At 51.0% G+C, this 27,001-nt stretch overlaps 1 protein-coding gene across 1 annotated transcript in view; it reads right to left on the reverse strand.

The window, feature by feature from the left end:
- SRCIN1 (SRC kinase signaling inhibitor 1) overlaps positions 1 to 27,001 on the reverse strand; it is a 55,633-nt gene that overhangs the window by 16,570 nt on the left and 12,062 nt on the right. The window contains 8 exon segments of the mRNA XM_053999966.1: positions 478 to 656; positions 1,355 to 1,398; positions 1,518 to 1,610; positions 2,321 to 3,129; positions 4,272 to 4,365; positions 5,661 to 5,859; positions 7,064 to 7,256; positions 17,922 to 17,945. Of these exon segments, the coding sequence (XP_053855941.1) occupies positions 478 to 656; positions 1,355 to 1,398; positions 1,518 to 1,610; positions 2,321 to 3,129; positions 4,272 to 4,365; positions 5,661 to 5,859; positions 7,064 to 7,256; positions 17,922 to 17,945 (1,635 nt within the window).

Consider the following 27,001-nt stretch of genomic DNA (forward strand, 5'->3'; position numbering starts at 1 on the left):
AGAGAGATCCCTGGGGGTGGAATCGGAGGGGGTTCCTGAGCTCACAGTGGGGAGGGATCCCTGGGGTTGGATTTGGGAAGGATCCCTGGGGTCAGTCTGGGGAAGTTTGGATTTAGGAAGGATCCCAGAATTTGGATTTGGGAAGGATCCCTGGGGTTGGAAACAGAGGGGGTTCCTGAGCTCAGAGTGGGGAGGGATCCCTGAGCTCAGGTTCACGACGGATCCCTGAGCTTGGATTTGGGAAGAATCTCTTAGCTCAGAGTGGCAAAGGATCCCTGAGCTTGGGTTTGGGAAGGATCCCTGAGCTTGGGTTCAGGAAGGATCCCTGAGCTTGGGTTCAGGAGGGATCCCCGAGCTCAGCTCCAGGACGGATCCCCGAGCTCTCCCACACCAACCCCAGTGCACAAAGGGGATTTTCCCGTCCTAACCCAGGAAGAGCTGGCTCAGATTCGGGATCCCCCCTGCCCAGGCGCCCACCTGCAGCTTCTTGAGCTGCTGCAGCTGGTTGCGGAGGTCGCTGGCGTTCTGCTGCAGGTCGTGCAGGTGCAGCTGCATGTGCAGGCGGGTGATGGCCGTGGGCTGCCCCGCCGGGGTGCTGGTGGCCGAGGGCGGTGGCGGCGCGGGCACCGGGGTGCCCATGCCACTGCGGCTGGTGGCTGGGGGGGCAAGCAGAGGATGCTGAGGGGTTCTGGTGCCTGTTTCTTTTCTTTCCCCACCCAATCCTTCAGCTCTGGTGGTCCCCAACATTCCCCTGTCCCTGCTAAGCCCACCCTGAGGCCACCCCAGAGCAGCATGGGGGGGTCCCGCTGGTTGCCAGTGGTGCCGTAGGATTTTAGCTTTTATATTTTTTCAAATCCTGTGTTACTTTAGGGAATAATTCTAAAACTCCATGGCCTGTCAGCTGCTGCTCTCCTGTTTTATTCAGACAAAACAATTCCTTTCCAGGCCTGTAACTCAAGGACATCTCACTACCTCAGGCCCCAAAAAATATTAAAAAAGTGAATTGGAGGGGGGGGGACCAAACTGTGAGCAAATGACTTCATTACCTGAAGCTGTAATTGGAGGATTAACCCCAATTACATCAATTAATATCAATTAATTGATACATGAATGGATCAAACTAGTCTGAAAAACTTGTGGCCATCATCCATTTTGGGTGTAGCCCCTTGAGGAAGCTTCATCTGCCCTTAATGTACCCGGAGGGCCTTCATTAAATAGATCCACTTTTGTTCTCTTAATTCTGGCTTTAGGTAAGCCCGAAAAAGGCATCACCAGCACGTGGGGGGGCTGCAGAGCCCACCCTGGGACACCCACGGGGCCCACGGGGGGTCCTGCAGGGCCAGGGGTCACTCACACGCTGACGGGGGGGTCCCGCCGTTGGTGGCTTCAGTCTTCTCGCTGAAACCAAAGTGAGGAGGGGGCTGAGCGTGGGCCAGGCACGGTTGGTGTCCCCTGGGAGGGGGACAAACCCCCCAGGAGGGACATCCTGGCCCACGGGGTCCCACAGCTGCCCTCACCTGGGGGTCTCGGCCTCGGAGCCGCGGAGCAGCGCGCTCTGCACCAGCCCCGTCAGGCTGGCGATCTGCTTCTCCATGGCCTCCATCCGCTCCCTGCGCCGGGAAAGGGACGGGGACGGGTCACGAGCGGCATCTGCCACCGCGGGCCGCTCCCGGCCCTGCTCACGGCCCGTCCCTGCCGCCCCCAGAGCTGGGGACACGGCTGTCACCACTCTCCTCATTCCCTCCCTGTGCCCGCATCCTTCACCTGGTGCCTGATTCCCCATCCCGGCACCTCTACCGCGGTGGGGACGGGGCAGGGCCTTCCTCTGCTCCTCCTCCTCCTCCTCCTCCTCCTCCTCCCCGTCCACTCCTCTTCCCCCTCCAGCTGATACCAAACCCCAAACCCATCGGGGAACCCAGGCGCAAACACTCAAATACAAAGGCGATGGAAAACCTGGAGCATCTCAGGTGAAAATACAATTCTAGGACAAGCTGGATCATCCCAGGTGCAAACACAACCTGGAGCATCCCAGGTGCAAACACAAATCCAGGACAACCTGGATCATCCCAGGTGCAAACACAACCTGGAGCATCCCAGGTGCAAAACACCAATCCACCAAATCCTGGATCATCCCAGGTGCAAACACAACCTGGAGCATCCCAGGTGCAAACACAAATCCAGGAGATCCTGGATCATCCCAGATGCAAACACAACCTGGAGCATCCCAGGTGCAAAACACCAATCCACCAAATCCTGGATCATCCCAGGTGCAAACACAGCCCGGAGCACCCCGGGACAAGCACACCACCCCACCTCTCACCTGGTCTCCGTGTCCTTGGCCGGTCCGGGTGATCCGAAGCCCGAGAGCGGCCGCTCTCCGGGGCCGGGGAACATCTCGGGGGGCCCGGAGGAGCTGGGGTTGCGCGTTTTGCCCACGGGGCTGTCCATGAAGACGGAGGAGCAGGAATCCTTGCGGAAGGACTGACGGACAGGCGAGGAGCGGCTCGGCGGGCCCGAGTAGGGGCTGTGCGGGCTCTGCCCGGGCTCCACCATCTTCTGCGGGGACGAGGGCGGCATGCGGAAGCCCAGCCCGGGGCCGTACGTGTCGCTGTAGATGGGCGCGTTGGGCTTGTACAAACTGTCCTCCAGCTCCGTCTGCAGCGCGGCCGCCGAGTAGGTGCTGAGTGACCGCACTGACCCCCGCTTGTAGAGCCCCCCCGAGTAGCCAAAGGGGTCCCCCATGCCCGCCAGCGACTGCGTGGAGGTGATGCTGAGCCGGCCCTCGTGCACCATCCCGTAGGGATCGGCGTAGAGCCCCTCGTTCTTCACCAGCACCACGTTCTTGCCCGCCAGGTCCTCGTCCGGTTTGACGTCGCGGCGCTCCAGGATGGCGCTGGGGCTGGGGGACACGCCCTGGGCCGGGGGCAGGCTGGACAGGCGCTCGCCGTGGTGGACGGGGCTGCCGGCGTACGAGGGCGGGCGGCCACCGCTGTAGGACATGCGGGAGCGGGACGGCGACGAGGACTGCAGCACGGGCGGAGGGGAGCCGGAGGCCAGGTGGGAGGCCGGGGAGATGCTGTTGAGCCGGCGGGTGGGAGAGGATTCCCGGGAAGTGTAGACCATGTCTCGCTGTGGGAATGGGGTGTGGGGGTCAGCACGGAGTGAGCCCCGCCCTGCTGGGCCCTCCGCCCCGCCAAGGACCAAACCCTTGGCAAAGCCTCGGCAAAACCTCGGCAAACCCTTCCCTTGGAACACAAACCCTGTGAGGAACGGCTGAAGGAGCTGGGGGTGCTCAGCCTGGAGAAAAGGGGACTCAGGGGTGGCCTCAGCACTCTCCAAAGCTCCTGAAGGGTGGCTGTGGCCAGCTGGGGTTGGGCTCTTTCTGCAGGCAGCACTGGCAGAACCAGAGCACACAGCCCCGAGCTGCACCAAGGGAAAAGTTTTTTACTGAAAGAGTGATAAAGTTCTGGAATGGCTGCCCGGGGAGGTGGTGGAGTCACCTTCCCTGGATGTGGCACTGGGTGCCAGGGTTTGGTTGAGGTGTTGGGGCTGGGTTGGACTCAATGATCTTGAAGGTCTCTTCCAACCCAGTGATTCTGGGATTCAGTAATTCTGTGATTCTGTGATTCTGTGATTCTGTGATTCTGTGATTCTGTGATTGTATGATTCTGTGATTCTGTGATTCTGTGATTCTGTGATTGTATGATTCTGTGATTCTGTGATTCTGTGATTCTGTGATTGTATGATTCTGTGATTGTATGATTCTGTGATTCTGTGATTGTATGATTCTGTGATTCTGTGATTCTGTGATTCTGTGATTCTGTGATTCTGTGATTGTATGATTCTGTGATTGTATGATTCTGTGATTGTATGATTCTGTGATTCTGTGAATCTGTGATTGTATGATTCTGTGATTCTGTGATTCTGTGATTCTGTGATTCTGTGATTCTGTGATTCTGTGATTCTGTGATTGTATGATTCAGTAATTCTGTGATTGTATGATTTTGTAATTCTGTGATTCTGTGATTCCCAGCCAGCAGTGGGGCAATTTATCCTGACGATTTATCCGAATGAACTATCCCGATGATTTAATTCCCTAAAAGCCGTATTCACGACCCCGCTGTCAGCCCCCGCCCAGCGCTGGCAGCAGGCAGGATGAATCCCACCCACACGCAATTCCCAATTCCCAATCTCTGCCGCTTTCTCTCCTTACTGCTCCCACTCCGCCTGGCCCCGCCACCCCCCCGGGCTGTCCCCGTGTCCCCTCTCACCCTCAGGTCGCCGTTGGTGATGTGTGAGGCTGGGAACGAGGCGTAGAGCGGCTCTTTCCGGTAGATTTTAATGATGCTTCTGTCCTGGATGTCTCTGGAAGCAGAGGCAGAGCCTGAACACCTGGGACAGACCCCCAAAACCCCAAGGCCGCACCCACCACCCCCTTTTGTCCTTCATCCCTGTCCTGGGTTGTAAGATGTGAGTGTATTCTATTACTGTGTCAGAGGTGGGGCCGTTATCTTCTGCTCATTGGGCAGTTTTCTTTATCTCTTCCACAACCAAGCCTCCCTCCAGGAGATCTCTGCTTTTCATGGGCCATTAATTATTAATTATCTTCTGTTCATGGGCCACTGAGTGTCCCTGCCTGGCTGAGAAAATTCCAGCATCCCATGGGGAGGAGCCAAACATTCCTACCTGGATACAATCTGAGATTTTGGGACACCACAGCAGCCTGTGCCCACTGCATTCCCAGAGGAGCAGCTTTCTGCCCCACTGCATTCCCAGAGGAGCAGCTTTCTGCCCCACTGCATTCCCAGAGGAGCAGCTTTCTGCCCCACTGCATTCCCAGAGGAGCAGCTTTCTGCCCCACTGCATTCCCAGAGGGAGCCCAGGCCCATCTCCAGCAGCCCTGGAGCTCCAGAGGAAAACTCCAGCCTTGTCCAGGATCCTGCTCCAGCAGAAGCACAGCTGGCACTGCAGGAGGGCTGAGCCCCCATGGAATGGCACTGCTGCCACCACCCTGACCCACAGGTGCCAGGGCCTGCTCTGACTCTGGCAGTGGTTTGTTTCCTTTTTTTGTACTATTGCATTTGTATTTTAAATTTTCCCAGTAAAGAACTGTTATTCCTATTCCCATATCTTTGCCTGAGAGCCCCTTTGTTTCAAAATTACAACAATTTGGAGGGAGGGGATTTACATTTTCCATTTCAAGGGAGGCTCCTGCCTTCCTTAGCGGACACCTGAATTTTCAAACCAAGACAGTTTGTAATTTTCCTATTAAAGAACTGCTATTCCTATTCCCATATCTTTGCCTGAGAACCTTCTCATTTTAAAATTATAACAGTTTGGAGGAGGGGGTTTACATTTTCCATTTCAAGGGAGGCTCCTGCCTTCCTCAGTGGACACCTGTCTTTGCAAACCAAGACAATTTTTTATTTTCCTAGTAAAGAACTGTTATTCCTACTCCCATATCTTTGCCTGAGAGGCCCTTAATTTCGAAATGATAATAATTTGAAGGGAGGGGATTTTCCATTTCAAGGAAAGCTCCTGCCTTCCTTCGCGGACCCCTGTCGTTTCAGACCAAGACAACCCCACGGATTTCCCGGCTTGTGACGGATTTAAAGGACGGGAAGCCAGCCCGGGGCGGGATTCGAGCCCTCCCTGCTCACCGGACATCCTCCAGCTCGTAGAAGACGTTTCGGGACTCGTCCTTGATGAGGATGGCGGTGTTGGGGGACTTGAGCATGCCCATGGTGAGCTTCTGCGGGAACATGTGCACGATGAGGGCGTGCAGGGTGTCCATGCTGCTGATCTCGTGCGTGATGTGCACCCGCCTCGTCTCGTCCCCAAACTGCAGGAACAGCACCCCTGGGAGCACAGGGGGCACGCGGGAGTCAGCTGGGACCGTGCCCCTTCTCCGTGGAGGTGACAGGGTCTTCCCAGCCAAAAAAATAAAAAGGGGTTGGGGGATGTCTGGCCATGCAACCTTGTCCTGGTGAAGGTGGAAAGCTCAGGGGCACCCAAAAAAAGGTTTTGGGGAGCTCTGACCACCCAACTGTGCCCTGGTGAAGGTGGAAGGCTCAGGGGCACCCAAAAAAAGGTTTTGGGGAGCTCTGACCACTCAACTGTGCCCTGGTGAAGGTGGAAGGCTCAGGGGCACCCAAAAAAAGGTTTTGGGGAGCTCTGACCACCCAACTGTGCCCTGGTGAAGGTGGAAGGCTCAGGGGCACCCAAAAAAAGGTTTTGGGGAGCTCTGACCACCCAACTGTGCCCTGGTGAAGGTGGAAGGCTCTGGGGCACCCAAAAAAAAAAAAAAAGGGCTGGGGGATGTCTGGCCACTCAACCTCTCCCTGGTGAAGGTGGAATGGTTTGGGGCACCCAAAAAATGAGTTGGGGGACACCAGGCCACCCAACCTCGCCCTGCTGAAGGCTGCTCATCCCCCTGGGCCACCCTGAGGTTCCTCCCTCTCTTCCCGGGGATTTTTGTGCAGATGGAGACCAACCCCACCGTCTGCCAGGGAGGTGTTGGGATCTCCGGGGGTACCTGGGGAGCGCGGCTTGGTCTGGAATTTTGGGTGGATGGAGACCAGCCCCACCATGCACCACGGAGGTTTTGGGATCTCCGGGGGTACCTGGGGAGCGCAGCTTGGTCTGGAATTTTGGGTGGATGGAGACCAGCCCCACCATGCACCACAGAGGTTTTGGGGCCTCCAGGGGTACCTGGGGAGCGCGGCTTGGTCTGGAATTTTGGGTGGGTGGAGACCAGCCCCACCATCTGCCAGGCAGGTTTTGGGATCTCCGGGGGTACCTGGGGAGCACGGCTTGGTCTGGAATTTTGGGTGGGTGGAGACCAGCCCCACCATCTGCCAGGCAGGTTTTGGGATCTCCGGGGGTACCTGGGGAGCACGGCTTGGTCTGGAATTTTGGGTGGGTGGAGACCAGCCCCACCATCTGCCAGGCAGGTTTTGGGATCTCTGGGGGTACCTGGGGAGCGCGGCTTGGTCTGGAATTTTGGGTGGGTGGAGACCAGCCCCACCATGCACCACGGAGGTGTTGGGGCCTCCGGGGGTACCTGGGGAGCGCAGCTTGGTCTGGCTGGCCGAGCGGGACAGGGGCAGGCTCTGCCGGAACCGGTTCATCCTGTTGAAGGCCAGCGGCAGCTCCGCCTCTGACATGGTCTCCAGGGATTCGGCCGAGGCGAAGGAGAGCTTGGCTTGGTCGGCCAGGCCAGGCTGGGAGCCCTGGGAGTGCCGGGAGCTCCTGGTCTGCAACGGGACAGGGGACAGGGACAGGTCAGGGGGGACGGGGATGGGTGGCTCAGCACCCCTGCGTGTCAGGGATCCAGGGATCCTCCATCCCAATTCCAAGGAGGCTCCATCCCAAATCCAAGGATGCTCCATCCTAAATCCAAGGATGCTGCATCCCACATCCAGGGGTGTTCCATCCCACATCCAGGGATCCTCCATCCCACATCCAAGGATACTCCATCCCGATTCCAAGGATCCTCCATCCACATCCAAGGAGGCTCCATCCCACATCCAGGGATGCTCCATCCCAATTCCAAGGAGGCTCCATCCCAATTCCCAGGATGCTCCATCCCACATCCAAGGAGGCTCCATCCCAATTCCCAGGAGGCTCCATCCCACATCCAGGGATGCTCCATCCCAATTCCAAGGATGCTCCATCCCAATTCCAAGGAGGCTCCATCCCAATTCCAAGGATGCTCCATCCCAATTCCAAGGATGCTCCATCCCAATTCCCAGGAGGCTCCATCCCACATTCCCCCCCCAGCTCAGGCTCTGCCATGTTTCACCCCCCGTGCCAGCTCCACCTCCTGCTCCCAGCACAGACGCCATTCCCAATCCCGTCCCTCTCCAGGATGAGCATTCCCAGCTCCATCCCAGTGCCTCCGGACTGCCACACCGGCAAAGCCCTGGAAGCGAACCCGGCAGGAGCCGCGGCTGCCGGAATGACCGCAGCGATTCCCGGAGCTTGCACGTCCATTGCTCCGCTCCCGGGAATCCCGAACGCCAAGATCCTTCTGGAAGAAAAGCTCTGGGAAGGTTTATGGCTCTGGGGGCTGGGGGGATTTAATTTTCCGGGAGCCCCATTCCACAGGAGCCAAGAAGTTTGCGCCACAGACGTGGAAAATGTGGATTTTCCAATATCCACAAATACCCTCAAATATCCACAAATATCCACAAATACCTACCAATATCCCCAAATATCCACAAATATCCACAGATATCCACAAATATCCACAGATATCCCCAAATATCCACAAATACCTACCAATATCCACAAATATCCCCAAATACCTGCAAATATCTCCAGATATCCACAAATATCCCCAAATATCCACAAATATCTCCAGATATCCGCAAAACCCCCCAAATTTCCACAGATATCCCCAAATATCTACAAATATCACCAAATATCTACAAATATCCACAAATACCCACAAATACCTACCAATATCCCCAAATACCCACAAATATCCACAAATACCCACAAATATCCACAAATACCCACAAATATCTCCAGATATCCGCAAAACCCCCCAAATTTCCACAGATATCCTCAAATATCCCCAAATATCCCCAAATATCCACAAATATCCCCAAATATCTACAAATATCCACAAATATCCACAAACATCTCCAGATATCCGCAAAACCCCCCAAATATCCCAGATATCCACAAATATCCACAAATATCCACAAATATCTGCAAATATCCCCAAATATCTCCAAATATCCACAAATATCCACAAATATCTCCAGATATCCGCAAAACCCCCCAAATTTCCGCAGATATCCCCAAATATCCCCAAATGTCCACAAATATCTCCAAATATCTGCAAATATCCACAAATATCCCCAAATATCTACAAATATCCACAAATATCCACAAACATCTCCAGATATCTGCAAAACCCCCCAAATTTCCACAGATATCCCCAAATATCCCCAAATATCCCCAAATATCCACAAATATCCCCAAATATCTACAAATATCCACAAATATCCACAAACATCTCCAGATATCCGCAAAACCCCCCAAATATCCCAAATATCCACAAATATCCACAAATATCTGCAAATATCCCCAAATATCCCAAATATCCACAAATATCCCCAAATATCCACAAATATCCAAAAATATCAAAAAAATATCCAAAAATATCCAAAAATATCCCCAAATATCCCCAAATATCTACAAATATCCCCAAATATCCCCAAATTTGTGGCCATCCCCGGCACTGCTGCCCGTTAATAACCCCAAAATCCCGCGCCTGGATTTTCCAGACACTTGTTGGAGGTTGGCAAACCCAGCAGAGGGAACAAACACCTCCCTGGGAGTGGAACAGGGACAACAGCTCTATTTAAAGATGAGGAAAAAAAGGAGGAGGAGGGGGGAAAGCAAGCAATCAATATGAAATGATAACAGCCATCATCGCCATTTAAACGAGACATTAATTGGGAGATTTAATTAATCCTGCCAGGCGGGGTTTGGGACGACTGGAAATGTTAATTGCCGGGGAATTGCCGCCTGGGCTGGGTTGTTGTTGCTGGAGCACAAAGAGCCCTGGCAGAGCCTCCCAGGCTGGAAGGGATTCGGGCACGGAGCAAAACAAAATTCCATCGCTCGGCACGCAGCTCTGACCCCGCGTGGGGCTGGTTTTGGGGTGGGGAAAGGGGATTTTGGAGCTCCTCGCGCTCAGGGTTGTGGGTTTTAGGGACCTTGATTGGGTTTGGGGTGATTCCAGCCCGGGGTGGATCCTTAGGGGAGGACAGGGCTGCAGCTCAGCCTGGCTCTGCTCCTGTCCCTGCTGGATTTAGGGATTCTCTCCATTCCCGGCTCTGCTGCCTCCTCCAGAGGGGCCAGGGGTGCTCCTGAGTCGGGAAATTTCCCCTGCCTCTTCCAGAGGCTCTGGGGGTGCTCCTGACCCTGCTGGAATTTGAGATCCTTCCCCATTTCCTTCTCCAGAGGCTCTGGGGACGCTCCTGACCCTGCTGGAATTTGGGATCCTTCCCCATTTCCTTCTCCAGAGGCTCTGGGGGTGCTCCTGACCCTGCTGGAATTGGGGATTCTTCTCCATTTCCTTCTCCAGAGGCTCTGGGGATGCTCCTGACCCTGCTGGAGTTGGGGATCCTTCCCCATTTCCTTCTCCAGAGGCTCTGGGGATGCTCCTGACCCTGCTGGAATTGGGGATCCTTCCCCATTTCCTTCTCCAGAGGCTCTGGGGATGCTCCTGATCCTGCTGGAATTGGGGATTCTTCCCCATTTCCTTCTCCAGAGGCTCTGGGGATGCTCCTGACCCTGCTGGAATTGGGGATTCTTTCCCCCTGTCTCATCCAGAGGGGCCGAGGTTGCTCCTGACCCTGCTGGAATTTGGGATCCTTCCCCATTTCCTTCTCCAGAGGCTCTGGGGATGCTCCTGACCCTGCTGGAATTGGGGATTCTTCCCCCTGTCTCATCCAGAGGGGCCGAGGTTGCTCCCGGCCCTGCTGGAATTGGGGATTTTCCCCCCCTGCCTCCCCCAGAGGGGTTTTTTGGGATCGGTTTTTCCCCGGGACCATCACCTCGAGGGCACTGCCAGGGATCCAAGCTTTGCTCCAGGGGATTCCTTCTGCTCAGGAGGATCCCAGGGAGGGGGGGGGTTCCATCCGAGCAGGTTCAATCCCGGGGCACCCCGAGCTCGGTGCCCTTTGCCCACCCCCCTCTGCCCCAAAATCCCACATTTTTCCTGGCCCAGCCTTGAGCCGTGGCCTTGAGTGGTTTTTGTTGTGGCTGCGCTCCTTCCTTCCCTCCCTCCCTCGCTCCCTCCCTCCCTCTCTTCCCAAGCGTTCCCCGCTGGAATTCCCACGCAGGAATTCCAGGATGCAGCTCCAGGATTGCCGCCCTGGGGCTGCCCCGGCACCAAAGGGGTCATTTCCCAGCTGGGGACAGGAGCAGGGGGGCGGCGTCCCCTCCCTTCCCTCCCTTCCCTCCCTTGATCTCGGTGGCTTTTTGGGCTTTCCTGGGGGGAATTTTGGGCTGCAGAAGCCCCCGGGGAGGGTCTGGGTGTGGATAAAAGGAGGGGCAGGACTGAGAAATGGGGGGGACGAGGCTTTTATGGCCACGCTGGGGTTTTAGGGTGCGGTTTGGGGTTTTAGGGGGCGGTTTGGGGTTTTAGGGGGTTCTGTGCCCATCTCTGGGGGGCTCTGTGCCCATCCGGAGGGCTCTGTGCCCATCCGGGGGTCTCTGTGCCCATCTCTGGGGGGCTCTGTGCCCATCCGGGGGGCTCTGTGCCCATCCGGGGGTCTCTGTGCCCATCTCTGGGGGTCTCTGTGCCCATCTGGGGGTCTCTGTGCCCATCTCTGGGGGGCTCTGTGCCCATCTCTGGGGGTCTCTGTGCCCATCCGGGGGTCTCTGTGCCCATCCGGAGGGCTCTGTGCCCATCTCTGGGGTCTCTGTGCCCATCTGGGGGGCTCTGTGCCCATCCGGGGGTCTCTGTGCCCATCTCTGGGGGGCTCTGTGCCCATCCGGGGGGCTCTGTGCCCATCCGGGGGTCTCTGTGCCCATCTCTGGGGGGCTCTGTGCCCATCCGGGGGGCTCTGTGCCCATCCGGGGGTCTCTGTGCCCATCTCTGGGGGTCTCTGTGCCCATCTGGGGGTCTCTGTGCCCATCTCTGGGGGGCTCTGTGCCCATCTCTGGGGTCTCTGTGCCCATCCGGGGGTCTCTGTGCCCATCTCTGGGGTCTCTGTGCCCATCTCTGGGGGGCTCTGTGCCCATCTGGGGGTCTCTGTGCCCATCTGGGGGGCTCTGTGCCCATCTGGGGGTCTCTGTGCCCATCCGGGGGGGCTCATCTGGGGGTCTCTGTGCCCGTCTGAGGGGGCTCTGTGCCCATCTCTGGGGGGCTCTGTGCCCATCCGGAGGGCTCTGTGCCCATCTGGGGGGCTCTGTGCCCATCTCTGTGGGGCTCCTGTTCCCCTCTGGGGTGCTCTGTGCCCATTTGGGGATCTCTGTGCCCATCTCTGGGGGTCTCTGTGCCCATCCGGGGGTCTCTGTGCCCATCTCTGGGGGTCTCTGTGCCCATCTCTGGGGTCCCTGTGCCCATCTGGGCGTCTCTGTGCCCATCTGGGGATCTCTGTGCCCATCTCTGGGGGGCTCTGTGCCCATCCGGGGGTCTCTGTGCCCATCTCTGGGGGTCTCTGTGCCCATCCGGGGGTCTCTGTGCCCATCCGGGGGTCCCTGTGCCCATTGGGGTGGTCCCGTGCCCCCAGGGGTGCCCGGCGTTCAGGGCAGGGGGCTGCGGTGGCTCTGCCCCGCTGCCGGGGACAGTCCTGGGGCAGAACGGTCCCTTCCGGGCTAAAATCCCATTAACTCCCATCCCGCCTGCCTTTCTTTGGGGTTTTTTGGGTTTTTTTTTGGGGGGGCTTTGGCTGATTCCATAAATTATCCACAGCGGGGGAGCTTCGGTGCCAGGGGCAGCTGCGGGGGGCGCTGGGCTCACCTGGCACCGGGGGGGTGTCCCTGTCACAGCCGGGCTGCTGGGGACACCCGGGCACCGGGACCGGGGGATTTGGGCTGGGGAAGGGCCGGGATGGATTTAGGGAAGGATTTAGGGCCGGGTGAGATCCCAGGGAACGGGAACAGGGCAGGGACAGGAGCAGCCCTGCCCCCTCCTCGGGAGCTTTATATAAAAATGGTGGGATGGGAATGGAGGAAGGCTCGGGGATTTGGGTTTTTTTTAGTCCAGATTTTTTTAGGTTTTTTTTTGGTTTGGTTTTTTTTTGGTTTTTTTTTGGGGGGGGGGGTTTTGGTTGTTTTTTTTTTGGTTTTTTTTTTTGGTTTTTTTTTGTTGTTGTTGTTGTTTTTCTTTGTTGTTGTTGTTGGTTTTTTGGGGGTTTTTTTTTTTGTTGTTGTTGTTTGTGTTTTTTTTTTTTTTTTCTGGTTGGTTGGGGTTTTTTTGTTTTTTGTTTTTTTTTTTTTTTTTTTTTGTTTTTTTTGTTTTTGTTTTTGTTTTTGTTTTTGTTTTTTGGTTTTTTGGTTTTTTTTGTTTTTTTTTTCCTCTTGTCTCCCCAGAACTAAACCCAGCCACAATTAAGGGATTCTTTGAGCTCCTAAAAAGCCCCGATCATCCCTGCGGAAGCAGCTCCATTATCTCTGCCTGGAGATAGGGATGCTCCTCGTTCCTGCCTCATCCTCATCCTCATCCTCATCCTCATCCTCATCCTCACCCTCACCCTCCGCACCCCTCTCCCAAATCCCCGCCCCAGCTGGGAATGCTCGGAGAGGAGCAGGGGAGGGTCCAAGGACCCGGCGGATTTTTGGGAAGCCCTGAAAGGAGCGGGGTCATCCCTGCGGATGGGGAAAAGCCGTGGAGCAGCTTGGATGGAGAGGGGGGAGAGGGGTCAGGAGAGGGACAGAGGTGACAGGAGCAGCCCTGGACCCCCCCCGGGACACTTCAAAGACAGGAGGGGGAAAAAAAACCGAGGGAAAAATGCGTGGGGAAGGAATTCTGCCCCGGGATGGAGCAGCTGCTCCCAACAGCGCCCGGAGCAACGCCAGAGGCACAGATTTCCACCCTCCCACCCTGTCAGGGACCTCGGGGAGGGGACACGGGGATTGTCCCAGCCCCACAGGCTGCCAGGGCTGTGCCCGACCCTTCCCAGGGAAAACGGGTCCTGTCTGATCCATCCCAAAGGAAAACGGGTCCTGTCTGACCCTTCCCAGGGAAACGGGTCCTGTCTGATCCATCCCAGGGAAAACGGGTCCTGTCTGATCCATCCCAGGGAAAACGGGTCCTGTCTGATCCATCCCAAGGGAAACGGGTCCTGTCTGATCCATCCCAGGAAAACGGGTCCTGTCTGATCCATCTCAAGGGAAAACGGGTCCTGTCTGATCCATCCGAATGGAAACGGGTCCTGTCTGATCCATCCCAAGGGAAACGGGTCCTGTCTGATCCATCCCAAGGGAAATTGGGTCCTGTCTGATCCATCCCAAGGGAAACGGGTCCTGTCTGACCCATCCCAGGGAAAACGGGTCCTGTCTGATCCATCCCAGGGGAAAACGGGTCCTGTCTGATCCATCCCAGGGAAAACGGGTCCTGTCTGATCCATCCCAGGGAAAACGGGTCCTGTCTGATCCATCCCAGGGAAATCAGGTCCTGTCTGATCCATCCCAGGGAAAACGGGTCCTGTCTGACCCATCCCAGGGGAAACGGGTCCTGTCTGATCCATCCCAGGGAAAACGGGTCCTGTCTGATCCATCCCAGGGAAAACGGGTCCTGTCTGATCCATCCCAGGGAAATCAGGTCCTGTCTGATCCATCCCAGGGAAAACGGGTCCTGTCTGATCCATCCCAGGGAAACGGGTCCTGTCTGATCCATCCCAGGGAAAACGGGTCCTGTCTGATCCATCCCAGGGAAACGGGTCCTGTCTGATCCATCCCAAGGGAAACGGGTCCTGTCTGATCCATGCCCCAAAACTGCCAAGACCAGCCCCAAAACCACCGAGATCAGCCCCAAAACCACCGAGATCAGCCCCAAAACCACCGAGACCAGCCCCAAAACCACCGAGACCAGCCCCAAAACAGACCTGGGCTGGAGAATCCCTCGCTGTCCCAATGCCACCAGCGGCGCCTGTCCCCAAGCTTGGCCTCCCCTCCTCTCCTGTCACCGGGAGGAGACTCCCGGGCCGGGCTGAGCTCCGGGGTGGGGGCTGCACCCTCCAGGAGCCCCCAGACCCCCCCAAATCGCGCCCCATGGGCACCGAGGGTGCTCCGGAGAGCAGCCGGGCACGGCCCTGGCAGGTCCTGGCAGGTCCTGGCAGCACCTTGCCCCCTGCAGGTCCTCGGCGGGATGGGGATAAAGGCGAGGGAGCCCTGAAATCCCTGGAAAACAGCTGGCACGGCTGGCACGGCCAGCCCCGGGCGCCGTTATTTACCGAGGCTCCGGCCCCTGGTTGGACACAGATCGGGATTAATCCCGGCTCATCCCGCTCTCATCACTTAATCCTGGTGTCCCGCCCAGATCCCATCTGGTGCTGAGCCCTGGGGTGGGATCCATGGGGTGAGATCTGTGGGGTGGGATGGGATCCATGGGGTGGGATGGGATCCATGGGGTGGGATGGGATCCATGGGATGGGATGGGATCCATGGGGTGAGATGGGATCCATGGGGTGAGATCTGTGGGGTGGGATGGGATCCATGGGGTGGGATGGGATGGTATCCATGGGGTGGGATGGGATGGGATGGGATCCATGGGGTGAGATCTGTGGGGTGGGATGGGATCCATGGGATGGGATGGGATCCATGGGGTGGGATGGGATCCATGGGGTGAGATGGGATCCATGGGGTGGGATGGGATCCATGGGATGGGATGGGATCCATGGGATGGGATGGGATCCATGGGATGGGATGGGATCCATGGTGTGGGATGGGATGGGATGGGATCCATGGGGTGGGATGGGATCCATGGGGTGAGATCTATGGGGTGGGATGGGATCCATGGGGTAGGATGGGATGGGATGGGATGGGATGGGATCCATGGGATGGGATGGGGTCCATGGGATGGGATGGGGTCCATGGGGTGGGATGGGATCCATGGGCTTTGATCTATGGAAATCAGCATTCCCAACTGGAATAGAACATCCCTGAGCAGAACCCGGAATTCCCAACTGGAATAGAACATCCCTGAGCAGAACCCACCATCCCTGATGAGAAACCATTATTCCCAATTTGAACAGAGCATCCCTGACCAGAGCCCAGCATTCCCAACTGAAATAGAACATCCCTGACCAGAGCCCAGCATTCCCAACTGAAATAGAACATCCCTGATCAAAAACCAGCATTCCCAAGAGGAATTCAGCCTCCCGAGCCTGTGTCTCCTCCCGCAGGTTCCAGCTGCATCCCCGTGCCCGACATTCCCGGCTGTGGCGCCGCCCTGCTCGGACACCTGATCCCGGCTGGAAGCCAAGCCCTCCGCTCCGCCTTTCCCCTCAGCCGGGAGCGATGGATTCCACCAGGAAGGAATTCCAGCATCCCAGCTCCTGCCTCTGCAGGCGGAAAACCGGAGGGAATCTGGGGCAGAAGTGGAAGAAAGGAGAAGCCCGGGGTGCTCTGAGCAACAGCCAAAGGGTTTTAGGAAGAAAAAGAGGGAAAAGTGGAGGGAATTTGGGCAGAAGTGGAAGGAACGAGCGATGGATTCCACCAGGAAGGAATTCCAGCATCCCAGCTCCTGCCTCTGCAGGCGGAGGAGGAGCCGGGAGATGCCGAGCTGGGCAGAAAAGGAGGGAAAAGTGGAGGGAATTTGGGGCAGAGGTGGAAGAAATGAGAGGCCTGGGATGCTCTGAACACCCAAAAGGTTTTGGGGAGAAAAACTGGGAAAACCGGAGGGAATTCGGGTGGAAATGGAAGGAATGAGAGGCCCGGGGTGCTCTGAACTCGCCCCAGAGGGTTTTTCCCGGAGTCTCCCCCATCCAAGGGGTTGTGGCCTCTCCAGCGCCGCCTCCCCAGCCCCCTCCCCTCTCCCCCCGCCCCCAAATTAAAATCGTTCCCGCTGCCGGCAGCAATAACTCATCCCGCGTCTAATGCTGAACATTTTGTCAGGATTATCCCGATTAAGCCGGAATTAATCCCGATCTCACCGTTAACAGGATTAGCGTTCAAATCGGATCAGGGCTTTTAAACCCGACCCCTGGACTAAAGGAAGGGGCCGTCCCCTCCCGGTGCGAGCGGGACTCCCGATCCCAGAAACTCCGGGATGGGGCATTCCCAAACCCTGATCCCGATCCCAGAAACTCCGGGATGGGGCATTCCCAAACCCTGATCCCGATCCCAGAAACTCCGGGATGGGGCATTCCCAAAACTCTTTCCTCTGCTCTAAAAATCTCCCAACACCAAATTCCAGCTTGGGAATCCCAAAACTCTTTTCTCTGGTCCAGAAATTCCCAACACCAAATTCCAGCTTGGGAATCCAAATTCCACTTTGGGAATCCAAACTCCAGCTTGGGAATCCCATTCTTCTTCCCTCTAAAACTCTCCCAGCACCAAACCCACGCCTGAATTCCCCGTTCCTGCTCCCCTTCCATCCCTCCTGCGCGGGGCTGGCACATTCTGAGCCTCCCGAGCTCATCTCCTGCCCCCTTCCCTGGGATTTTTTTGGGAATGAGAGGGACGAGGAGCCTGGAACGGGAAGAGGTGCTGGGCAAAGGGACTCGGAGCAACGGGAGAGGCGGCAGATCCCAGAGGCCGGCAGGGAAAAGGGGCAGGGTCAGCTCCAGGGGGAGGAGGAGGAAGAGGAGGAGGAGGAGGCTGGAAACCAGAGCAAGCCCCGGATCCCCACTCCGAGCTTCCAACCCCATCCAGAACCGGCCTTTTCCCATCCTTTTCCCATCCTTTCCCCAACCTTTTCCATCCTTTCCCATCCTTTCTCATCCTTTCCCATGCTTTTCCCATCCTTTTCCATCCTTTCCCATGCTTTTCCATCTTTTCCCATCCTTTTCCCATCCTTTTGCTTTTCCCGCCCTTTTCCATCCTTTCCCATGCTTTTCCCATCCTTTTCCATCCTTTCCCATCCTTTCCCATCCTTTTCCATCCTTTTCCATCCTTTCCCATGCTTTTCCCATGCTTTTCCATCTTTTCCCATGCTTTTCCATCTTTTCCCATGCTTTTCCATCTTTTCCCATCCTTTTCCCATCCTTTTGCTTTTCCCGCCCTTTTCCATCCTTTTCCCATGTTTTTCCTATTCTTTCCCATCCTTTTCCACTCACAGCTCACCCCAAACCCAAAAATCGCCTCTCACCACCTCCAGCTTCAGCTGAGCCAAGACCAAACAACTTCAGCTCAGGAATTCTCATCCAACAAAAAATCCCACCCTCCTCCTCCAGAGCCACATCCACATGCATTTCCAAGAGAAAGCGGGAAAAATCCGAAATACTGACCTTAAAGCTCCAGTAGTTGGGTTGCTAACAACGACAACAAAAAAAAGATAAAACAGAAAGAAAAAAAGAAAAGAACAGAAGAAAACACACACACACACACAAACAACAACAAAAAATAAATTCCATTAAATTCCATTCCATCTTGGTTTGATTCTTGGTGTTTTTTCTCCCTTTGAGAAGCTCTGAGCTCGGATTTAAACCTGCCCTGGTTCCTGCCCCTCCCAAAGGGCCGCTGGAATTTCGGGGAGCAGGAAAGGGGGTGGGGATTGAAGCAAATTGGGGTGAAAAAGGAGGGAAAAGGGGGTGGCACGGCGTGGCTGCTGGTGGCGCTGGAAGTCACGATAATGTTCATTTCCCAGGGGATTTTCCAAGCCTTCCCGGCCCCTGCCAACGCTGTCACCGCGATGTGCCACCCGCCGGTGACGGCAGCTGGCACCGCTCCCGAGCTTCCCTTCCCGGGGATGGCACCGGAACCCCCCGGGGCCGGGCCGGGGCTGCGGGAAGTTCGGGAAGAGCTCGGCTGGGAAGGGATTTGAACTCCTCTGTGCTCCAGTGGGATCCCAGAATTCCAGGCTGTTCCCAGCCCCATCCAAGCCCCAGCTGGAGGGAAGGTGGATCCGGGAAGGGGAGTGGGGTTTAGGGACAAGGAGTGGGATATTTCTCATTTCAGGACGAGTGTGGGTTTTATTGCTGATTTCGGGATGAGTGTGAATTTTATTTATTATTTTGGGATGACAGGGTGGATTTTACTTCTGATTCTGGGATGACTGGACAAGCTTCTCACCGAGCCCCAGGTGGGGCAACTGAGAGGCATTTTAAAAGATTTTACATCATTCTCAGTCTTGATGGACAGCGAGACACAAGAGATGTAAAACTCAAAGCTATTCTATTCAAAGCCAACCCATTTCTTGGTTCCATTACCTTGAGAATGTTTTTTAGCCTATTAGCTTTTGCTGCACAATGCTGCTATTGCTTTTAACACGGATCACTTCTATTTTTTCTTCATGTGCTCTTTTTGCAAAGTGTCTTTCACAGTTCGAATTCTCTAAAATATCTGGTCTTTTTGTAAGGCCACCTTTGAAACTTGTTGAAAGCTGTTTCTGGTTCAGTCTCTCTCTCAATAATGTCACCTCTGCTCCATGGCCCTCCTGAGCCAGCACACCCCGGCTCAGTGTTTACACACAAATACACAAAACTATGGAAACTTTCTGCCAAGAAGGTTTTATCTTTCTACAAAACCAAATAAACTTTCTATTTGCATCTTTGCAAGTGCATTTCCCACACTCGGGCAGCTCCTCCTCCTCCTCCTCCCCACCTCTCCTTTCTGCCCTTCCCCTCCTGTGTCCTCCTTGGTCAATACTGAGATGGGAATGATCCCAAATCCCAGATTTCCCAATCTCCTGCTCTGTCAGCACCTGACCCCGAATCAGGTTCTTTCACAGTTCGAATTCTCTAAAATATCTGGTCTTTTTGTAAGGCCACTTTTGAAACTTGTTGAAAGCTGTTTCTGGTTCAGTCTCTCTCTCAATAATGTCACTTCTGCTCCATGGCCCTCCTGAGCCAGCACACCCTGGCTCAGTGTTTACACACAAATACACAAAACTGTAGAAACTTTCTGTCAAGTTCTAAAAATCCTTTGCAAATGCATTTCCCACATTTGGGCAGCTCCTCCTCCCCTCCCCACCTCTCCTTTCTGCCCTTTCCCTCCTTGGCCAACACTTGTGGGAGTCCAGCACATCCCTCTGGCTGCCCTGGCTGTCTGAGACCCTGGAGGGGGCTCGGGGACCTTGGCACGAAATCAAAACCACCTGTGGCTTCGATTTTAGCCCGTGGAAAAAAGCTGCCAGCTCTGTGTGAGGAATTACAAACCACAAGGGTTTGAGTGGTGTGGTAGGTGAATTAACACAGGGTGGAAAAGTGGAATTTTGGGGTTTTTGGAATGGGGTTTGAGGGGACAAGATGGAGGGATTTGGGTGTGTCCTGACCTTCTTCTCCCTCTCCTTGCCCTCCATGTCTCGCTGTGCTGGTGACACTTTTCTGTTGGTTTCAGGCACAGACACACTGCCCAACATCAATGACAGACATTGGCACGTTATTGTAACCACGGCACACGGAGTTTTGGGTATAAAATGTGAGCACTGCCCTAAGGGCAGACAGAATGCCATGGCCGAGCATGGACAGAGCTCAGCAGGGCAGAGATAGAATGTTCTAGATCAGGGAAATGAACACCCTTGAGAAGCTGATGCTGCACATTCAGATTCCTCCTTTGGCCGCGGGGCTGGGAAACAAAAGGACTTTGACACTCCCGGGGTCACCCCGAGACGCACAGAGGTGGGAATGATCCCAAATCCCAGATTTCCCAACCTCCTGCTGCGTCAGCAGCCGAGCCCAAATCAGGGGTGCCCCTTCCCAGCCTGGGTTCTAAGCCCGACCTCGCCCGTGCAGGATCCCGGCCTGGCTGCCCTGGCACCGCGCGGGGCACCGCGGCGCGGGCACGGGCTGGCACAGAGCCGGCGCCTGCCCTGGCACGGGGATGCCACGGGGAAAACGAGGTTCAACCCCATTGCAGAAACCCTGCTGAGAAAACGTGAAACAACCCTGATAACGGACGGGGGAGATAAAGAGAACAGAGACTGGCACGGCCCCAAGGGCACGCGCGCCTTTGGAAGCACTTTTTAAGATATAAAAAGTGATAAGAAAAGATATAAAAGTGATAAGAAAAGATATAAAAAGTGATAAGAAAAGATATAAAAGTGATAAGAAAAGATATAAAAAGTGATAAGAAAAGATATAAAAATGATAAGAAAAGATATGAAAAAGTGATAAGAAAATGTATAAAAAGTGATAAGAAATGATATAAAAAGTGATAAGAAAATATATAAAAACTGATAAGAAAATATATAAAAAAGTGATAAGAAAAGATATAAAAAGTGATAAGAAAAGATATAAAAAGTGATAAGAAAAGATATAAAAGTGATAAGAAAATATATAAAAAGTGATAAGAAAAGATATTAAAATATTTTTTAAAATTTTGAATGTTTTTGATATTTTAAAATACTTTAAAAAATATTTTAAAATATTAAAAATATTTCAAGTTTTTTTTTAATATTTAAAAAATATTTTAAAAAATTAAAAATATTTCAAAATTAAAAAAAATATTTTAATATCTTTTCTTATCACTTTTTATATCTTTTCTTATCACTTTTTATATCTTTTCTTATCATTTTTATATCTTTTCTTATCACTTTTTATATCTTTTCTTATCACTTTTTATATATTTTCTTATCACTTTTTATATCTTAACATTAATTAATTTAATATTTATCTATTTTATAGCTATTAACTTATATTTATTATATTTATATCTATTATTATATTTATTAATTTAATATTTATGTATTTATATATTTAATTTTTTTTATTTTTAATATATTTTAAACTGTTTTTATCTATTAAATTCTACTATATTAGCTTGCTGTATATTTATTCTATTAAGTGTTAATTATATATTTTTATATATAAAAATAAATAATATAGAATAGATATAATATATAAATAATATAAGTATATAATATCATCTATAATAATATTTATATATTATTTAATACAATAATATTATTTAATAATGTATAAAGATATAAATATAAATATAAATATAAATATAAATATAAATATAATAAATAATATAAATATAATAAATAATATATATAAAAATATGTGTATTATATATATTTATCATATTTTCTACTTGAAAATATTTTAAATCCTTTAAAATATTTTTAATACTTTAAAGTGTTTAAAGATCTTTAATATTTTTTTTAAAAAAACCTTTAAATATTTTTAATATTCTAAAATAGTTTTTAAAATATTTTTTGAAAATACCTTGAAATATTTTTAATATTTTAAAATATTTTTAAAATATTAAAAAAAAACTTGAAATATTTTTAATATTTTAAAATATTTTTTAAATATTAAAAAAAAAAACTTGAAATATTTTTAATATTTTAAAATAGTTTTAATTTTTTTTTAAAAAAAACCTTGAAATATTTTTAATATTTTAAAATATTTTTTAAAATATTTTTAAAAAAACCTTGACATATTTTTAATATTTTAAAATATTTTTAAAATATTAAAGAAAAACCCTTGAAATATTTTTAATATTTTAAAATATTTTTAATTTTTTTTTAAAAAAAACCTTGAAATATTTTTAATATTTTAAAATATTCTTTAAAATATTTTTTAAAAAAACTTGACATATTTTTAATATTTTAAAATATTCTTTAAAATATTTTTTTTTTAAAAAAAAACCCTTGAAATATTTTTTAACTATTTCTGAAATACCCGAACAATTACCAGGAGCCGATATGGCAGCATTCCCCCTGACGCCAGCTGTCCCTGGCAGCCCGGCGGGGTGGCACTGCCCGGGCACAGCGGCGCGCTGCCCGTCCCCTCCGCGGTGCCAGCGCTGGCAGCCCCGGCGGGGTGGCACTGCCCGGGCACAGCGGCGCGCTGCCCGTCCCCTCCGCGGTGCCAGCGCTGGCAGCCCCGGCGCTGTGGCACTGCCCGGGCACAGCGGCGCGCTGCCCGTCCCCTCCGCGGTGCCAGCGCTGGCAGCCCGGCGGGGTGGCACTGCCCGGGCACAGCGGCGCGCTGCCCGTCCCTCCGCGGTGCCAGCCCGGCGCTGCTGGCGGTGCCAGGCGGGCCGTGCCCAGCGCCACGGGGCGCTCGCGGGGCTCCGTCTGTCCCCGCTGGCACTGCTGGCACCGCGCAGCCGTGCCCAGCCCGCCCGGCCCCCCCAGCGCCCCAAAACCCGGCGTGCGCCAGGCGCAGCCACGGCCCACAACATATAAATATTATATGTCTAATAGATCATAGTAGATATTACAATATAATATAATATAATATAATATAATATAATATTAGATATTAAAATATAATATAATATAATATAATATAATATAATATAATATAATATAATATAATATAATATAATATAATATAATATAATATAATATAATATAATATAATATAATATAATATAATGTAATGTAATGTAATGTAATGTAATGTAATGTAATGTAATATAATATAATATAATATATATATAATATGATATAATATAATATAATATAATATAATATATATATGATATGATATGATATGATATAATATAATATAATATAATATAATATAATATTATATTATATTATATTATATTATATTATATTATATTATATTATATATATAATATATTATATTATATAATATTATATAATATATATAATATATATAATATATATAATATATATTACATATATATTACATATATAACATATATAATATATATTATATTATATCATATTATATCATATTATATCATATTATATCATATTATACTATATTATATTATATTATATTATATTATATTATATTATATCATATCATATCATATCATATCATATCATATCATATCATATTACATATTATATCGTCTATATTATATCGTCTATATTATATATAATATAGTATATAGTATATAGTATATAGTATATAGTATATAGTATATAGTATATAGTATATAGTATAGTATATATTATATATATTATATATATTATATATTATATATTATATATTATATATTATATATTATAATATGTAATATAATTATATGTTCTATAATATATATTATATAGATATTATATAAAAATATAATTTTTATATTTTTTCTGCTTTAGTTTCTGGGTCTGGGTTTTATATTATGGGATGGCGAGCTCTCCGCACTGGAATTGGTGCAATTTGGCGCTGGGAAATTTCTGGACCAGAGGAAAAGAGTTTTGGGATTCCCAAGCCGGAAGTTGGTGTTGGGAGATTTTTAGAGCAGAGGAAAGAGTTTTGGGAATGCCCCATCCCGGAGTTTCTGGGAGCAGGGAGACAAAACAATTCCTGCTCCAGCTGGGACCAAGGACAAATGATCCAAACCTCAGCCCAGGAGCACAAACAGCGTGGGCTGGAGAGAGAAAAACAAGGATGGGAGTGCAAGGGCTGGAGCTGGAATGGGACAATGAACTGCAAGGTGCAAATGGAGCAGAGCTGATCCCAGTGAGAGCCCCCGGGAGCACTCGTGCATTTTGGGACCATTTGGTTCCTCTTGGGTTCATTTTGGTTCATTTTGTGACCATTTTGGGTCCATCTTGGGTTCATTTTGTGACCATTTTGGTTCATTTTGTGACCATTTTGAATCCATCTTGGGTTCATTTTGGGTCCATCTTGGTTCATTTTGGGTCCATCTTGGGTTCATTTTGTGACCATTTTGGTTCATTTTGTGACCATTTTGGTTCATCTCGAGTGCAGCCCTGGCTGGGCTCTGGTGCTGCCCAAGGTGGATCCTTGGAGGAGATCTTTTAATGAATCCCTGCTCTGTTCTGTAACTCTGCCCGGCCAATCTCTCCATGGAGGAGATCCTTTTAATTAATTTATTTTCTAACTCTGCCCAGCCAATCTCTCCATTGAGAAGATCCTTTTCATAAATTTATTATCTATCTCTGCCTGGCCTCTGCTTTATTCTGTAACTCTGCCTAGCCAATCTCTCCATGGAGGAGATCCTTTTCATAAATTTATTCTGTAACTCTGCCTGGCCAATCTCTCCATGGAGGAGATCCTTTTCATAAATTTATTCTCTAACTCTGCCTGGCCAATCTCTCCATGGAGGAGATCCTTTTCATAAATTTATTATCTACCTCTGCCTGACCAGTCCCTCCACGGAGGAGATCCTTTTCACAAATCCCTGCTTTGTTCTCTAACTCTGCCTGGCCTCTGCTCTAGGTCAGGCTTGATAAGGCCTCACCCCCAGCCCCACCAAACCTGGGGACAGAGCAGGGACAACCCCAGGGCAGTGCCCAGGTCCCTGTGATGCCTTGGGAAGGCTGAGCTAGGACAGAGACTGGATAGAGCTAGAGAACACAGCAGGGATTTATGAAAAAGATCTCCTCCATGGAGAGACTGGCCAGGCAGAGGTAGATAATAAATTTATGAAAAGGATCTTCTCAATGGAGAGATTGGCTGGGCAGAGTTAGAGAATAAATTAATTAAAAGGATCTCCTCCATGGAGAGATTGGCCAGGCAGAGTTACAGAACAGAGCAGGGATTCATTAAAAGATCTCCTCCAAGGATCCACCTTGGGCAGCACCAGAGCCCAGCCAGGGCTGCACTCGAGATGAACCAAAATGGTCACAAAATGGACCCAAGATGGATTCAAAATGAACCCAAGGTGGACCCAAAATGGTCACAAAATGAACCAAAATGGTCACAAGATGAACCAAAATGGTCACAAAATGAACCCAAGATTGACCCAAAATGGTCACAAAATGAACCAAAATGAACCCAAGATGAACCAAATGGTCCCAAAATGCACGAGCGCTCCCGGGGGCTCTCACTGGGATCAGCCCTGCTCCATTTGCACCTTGCAGTTCATTGTCCCATTCCAGCTCCAGCCCTTGCACTCCCATCCTTGTTTTTCTCTCTCCAGCCCTCGCTGTTTGTGCTCCTGGGCTGAGCTTTGATCATTTGTCCTTGGTCCCAGCTGGAGCAGGAATTGTTTTGTCTCCCTGCTCTGTGCAGAGAGCTCACCATCCCATAATGTGAAGCCCAGACCCACACACCAAAGCAGCTCAGAATGTGAAAAATAGAAAAACTAAAACTGAAGCATCACCTGCCAGCCCCTTCCAGGCTGGATTTGCCAGGAGAGGAGAGGAGAGGAGAGGAGAGGAGAGGAGAGGAGAGGAGAGGAGAGGAGAGGAGAGGAGAGGAGAGGAGAGGAGAGGAGAGGAGAGGAGAGGAGAGGAGAGGAGAGGAGAGGAGAGGAGAGGAGAGGAGAGGAGAGGAGAGGAGAGGAGAGGAGAGGAGAGGAGAGGAGAGGAGAGGAGAGGAGAGGAGAGGAGAGGAGAGGAGAGGAGAGGAGAGGAGAGGAGAGGAGAGGAGAGGAGAGGAGAGGAGAGGAGGGAGAGGAGAGGAGAGGAGAGGAGAGGAGAGGAGAGGAGAGGAGAGGAGAGGAGAGGAGAGGAGGGGGCCGAGCTGGAATTAACATTTCGCTGGCTCTTCAAAAGCATCAAAGGGAGATAATGGGCCGGGAGAGGATTGGAAGCGACAGCCTCGTTCCGAGCCATAAAGCAGGCGGCTCCTTGCAGCAGCAACTCTGCAAAAGGTGCGGGGAATTACAGAGGCTGTGATTTATAATTACAATGAGAGTCATGTCCGTGGTGCTGCCAAACGAGGGAAGAACGAGGAGCTCAGGGTCCCCGAAGCGCGGGGAGGAGGGTGGAGATGCTGCCGTGAACCCTCCGAGGGATGGGCACACACACGAGGCAGGAAAGCAGGGCTGGAGTGATGTAATCGGGAATATTTTGGGAGTTAAGTTTGGAAAAAAAAGAAAAAAGAAAATGTTTTGGGAGTTAAGTTTGAAAAAAAAAAAAAAAAAAAAAAAAAAAAAAAAAAAAAGAGAAAATAAATGAAATGGTTGTGGCTGTCCCAGGAGCAGACGGGAGGTAAATGAAATGAAATCCAAGTGAGTCAGCGCCTTGACCGAGGGGGACTTCCCCTGAATGGCAATTAAATCACAAATCTGTGGGTGATTAACGAGGCACGAGCGTGTCCCCCTCGAAAGGGCAGCAGCGGCAGCCGCGCCCCGGCACGCTGCGCTCCGAGGGAGGACAGAGGCAGCTTCATCGGCTTTTTAATTAACTCATTTCCAGGAGTTCCAGCTTCCGATCGAGTCCCCCACCCTCAGGCACCGCGTCTTGACAAACAAAAATCTCCTTGAAAAATAACGGCGAAGTGAATTTAATCTGTTTCTGCTTATTAAAGTTTTTTTTTTTTTTTTTTTTTCTTTGTTTGGGTTTTGTGATTTTTTTTTTAATGCTTTTCAGCGCCAGCAAAAGTGAATTAAAGTGGAAATAGCAGCATGACAAGACAGGGAGAAGAATGCAAACAGTGACCAGAGAGAGCGGGCGCTGCAGATTTTGTCACCTGAGGCCCCGCAGTTGTTGCAGGCACCTCTCGAACGTGACCAGGGGAGGGGACACTGG

This window comes from Vidua macroura, chromosome 27, assembly GCF_024509145.1.
Source record: "Vidua macroura isolate BioBank_ID:100142 chromosome 27, ASM2450914v1, whole genome shotgun sequence".
Lineage (NCBI taxonomy): Eukaryota > Metazoa > Chordata > Aves > Passeriformes > Viduidae > Vidua > Vidua macroura.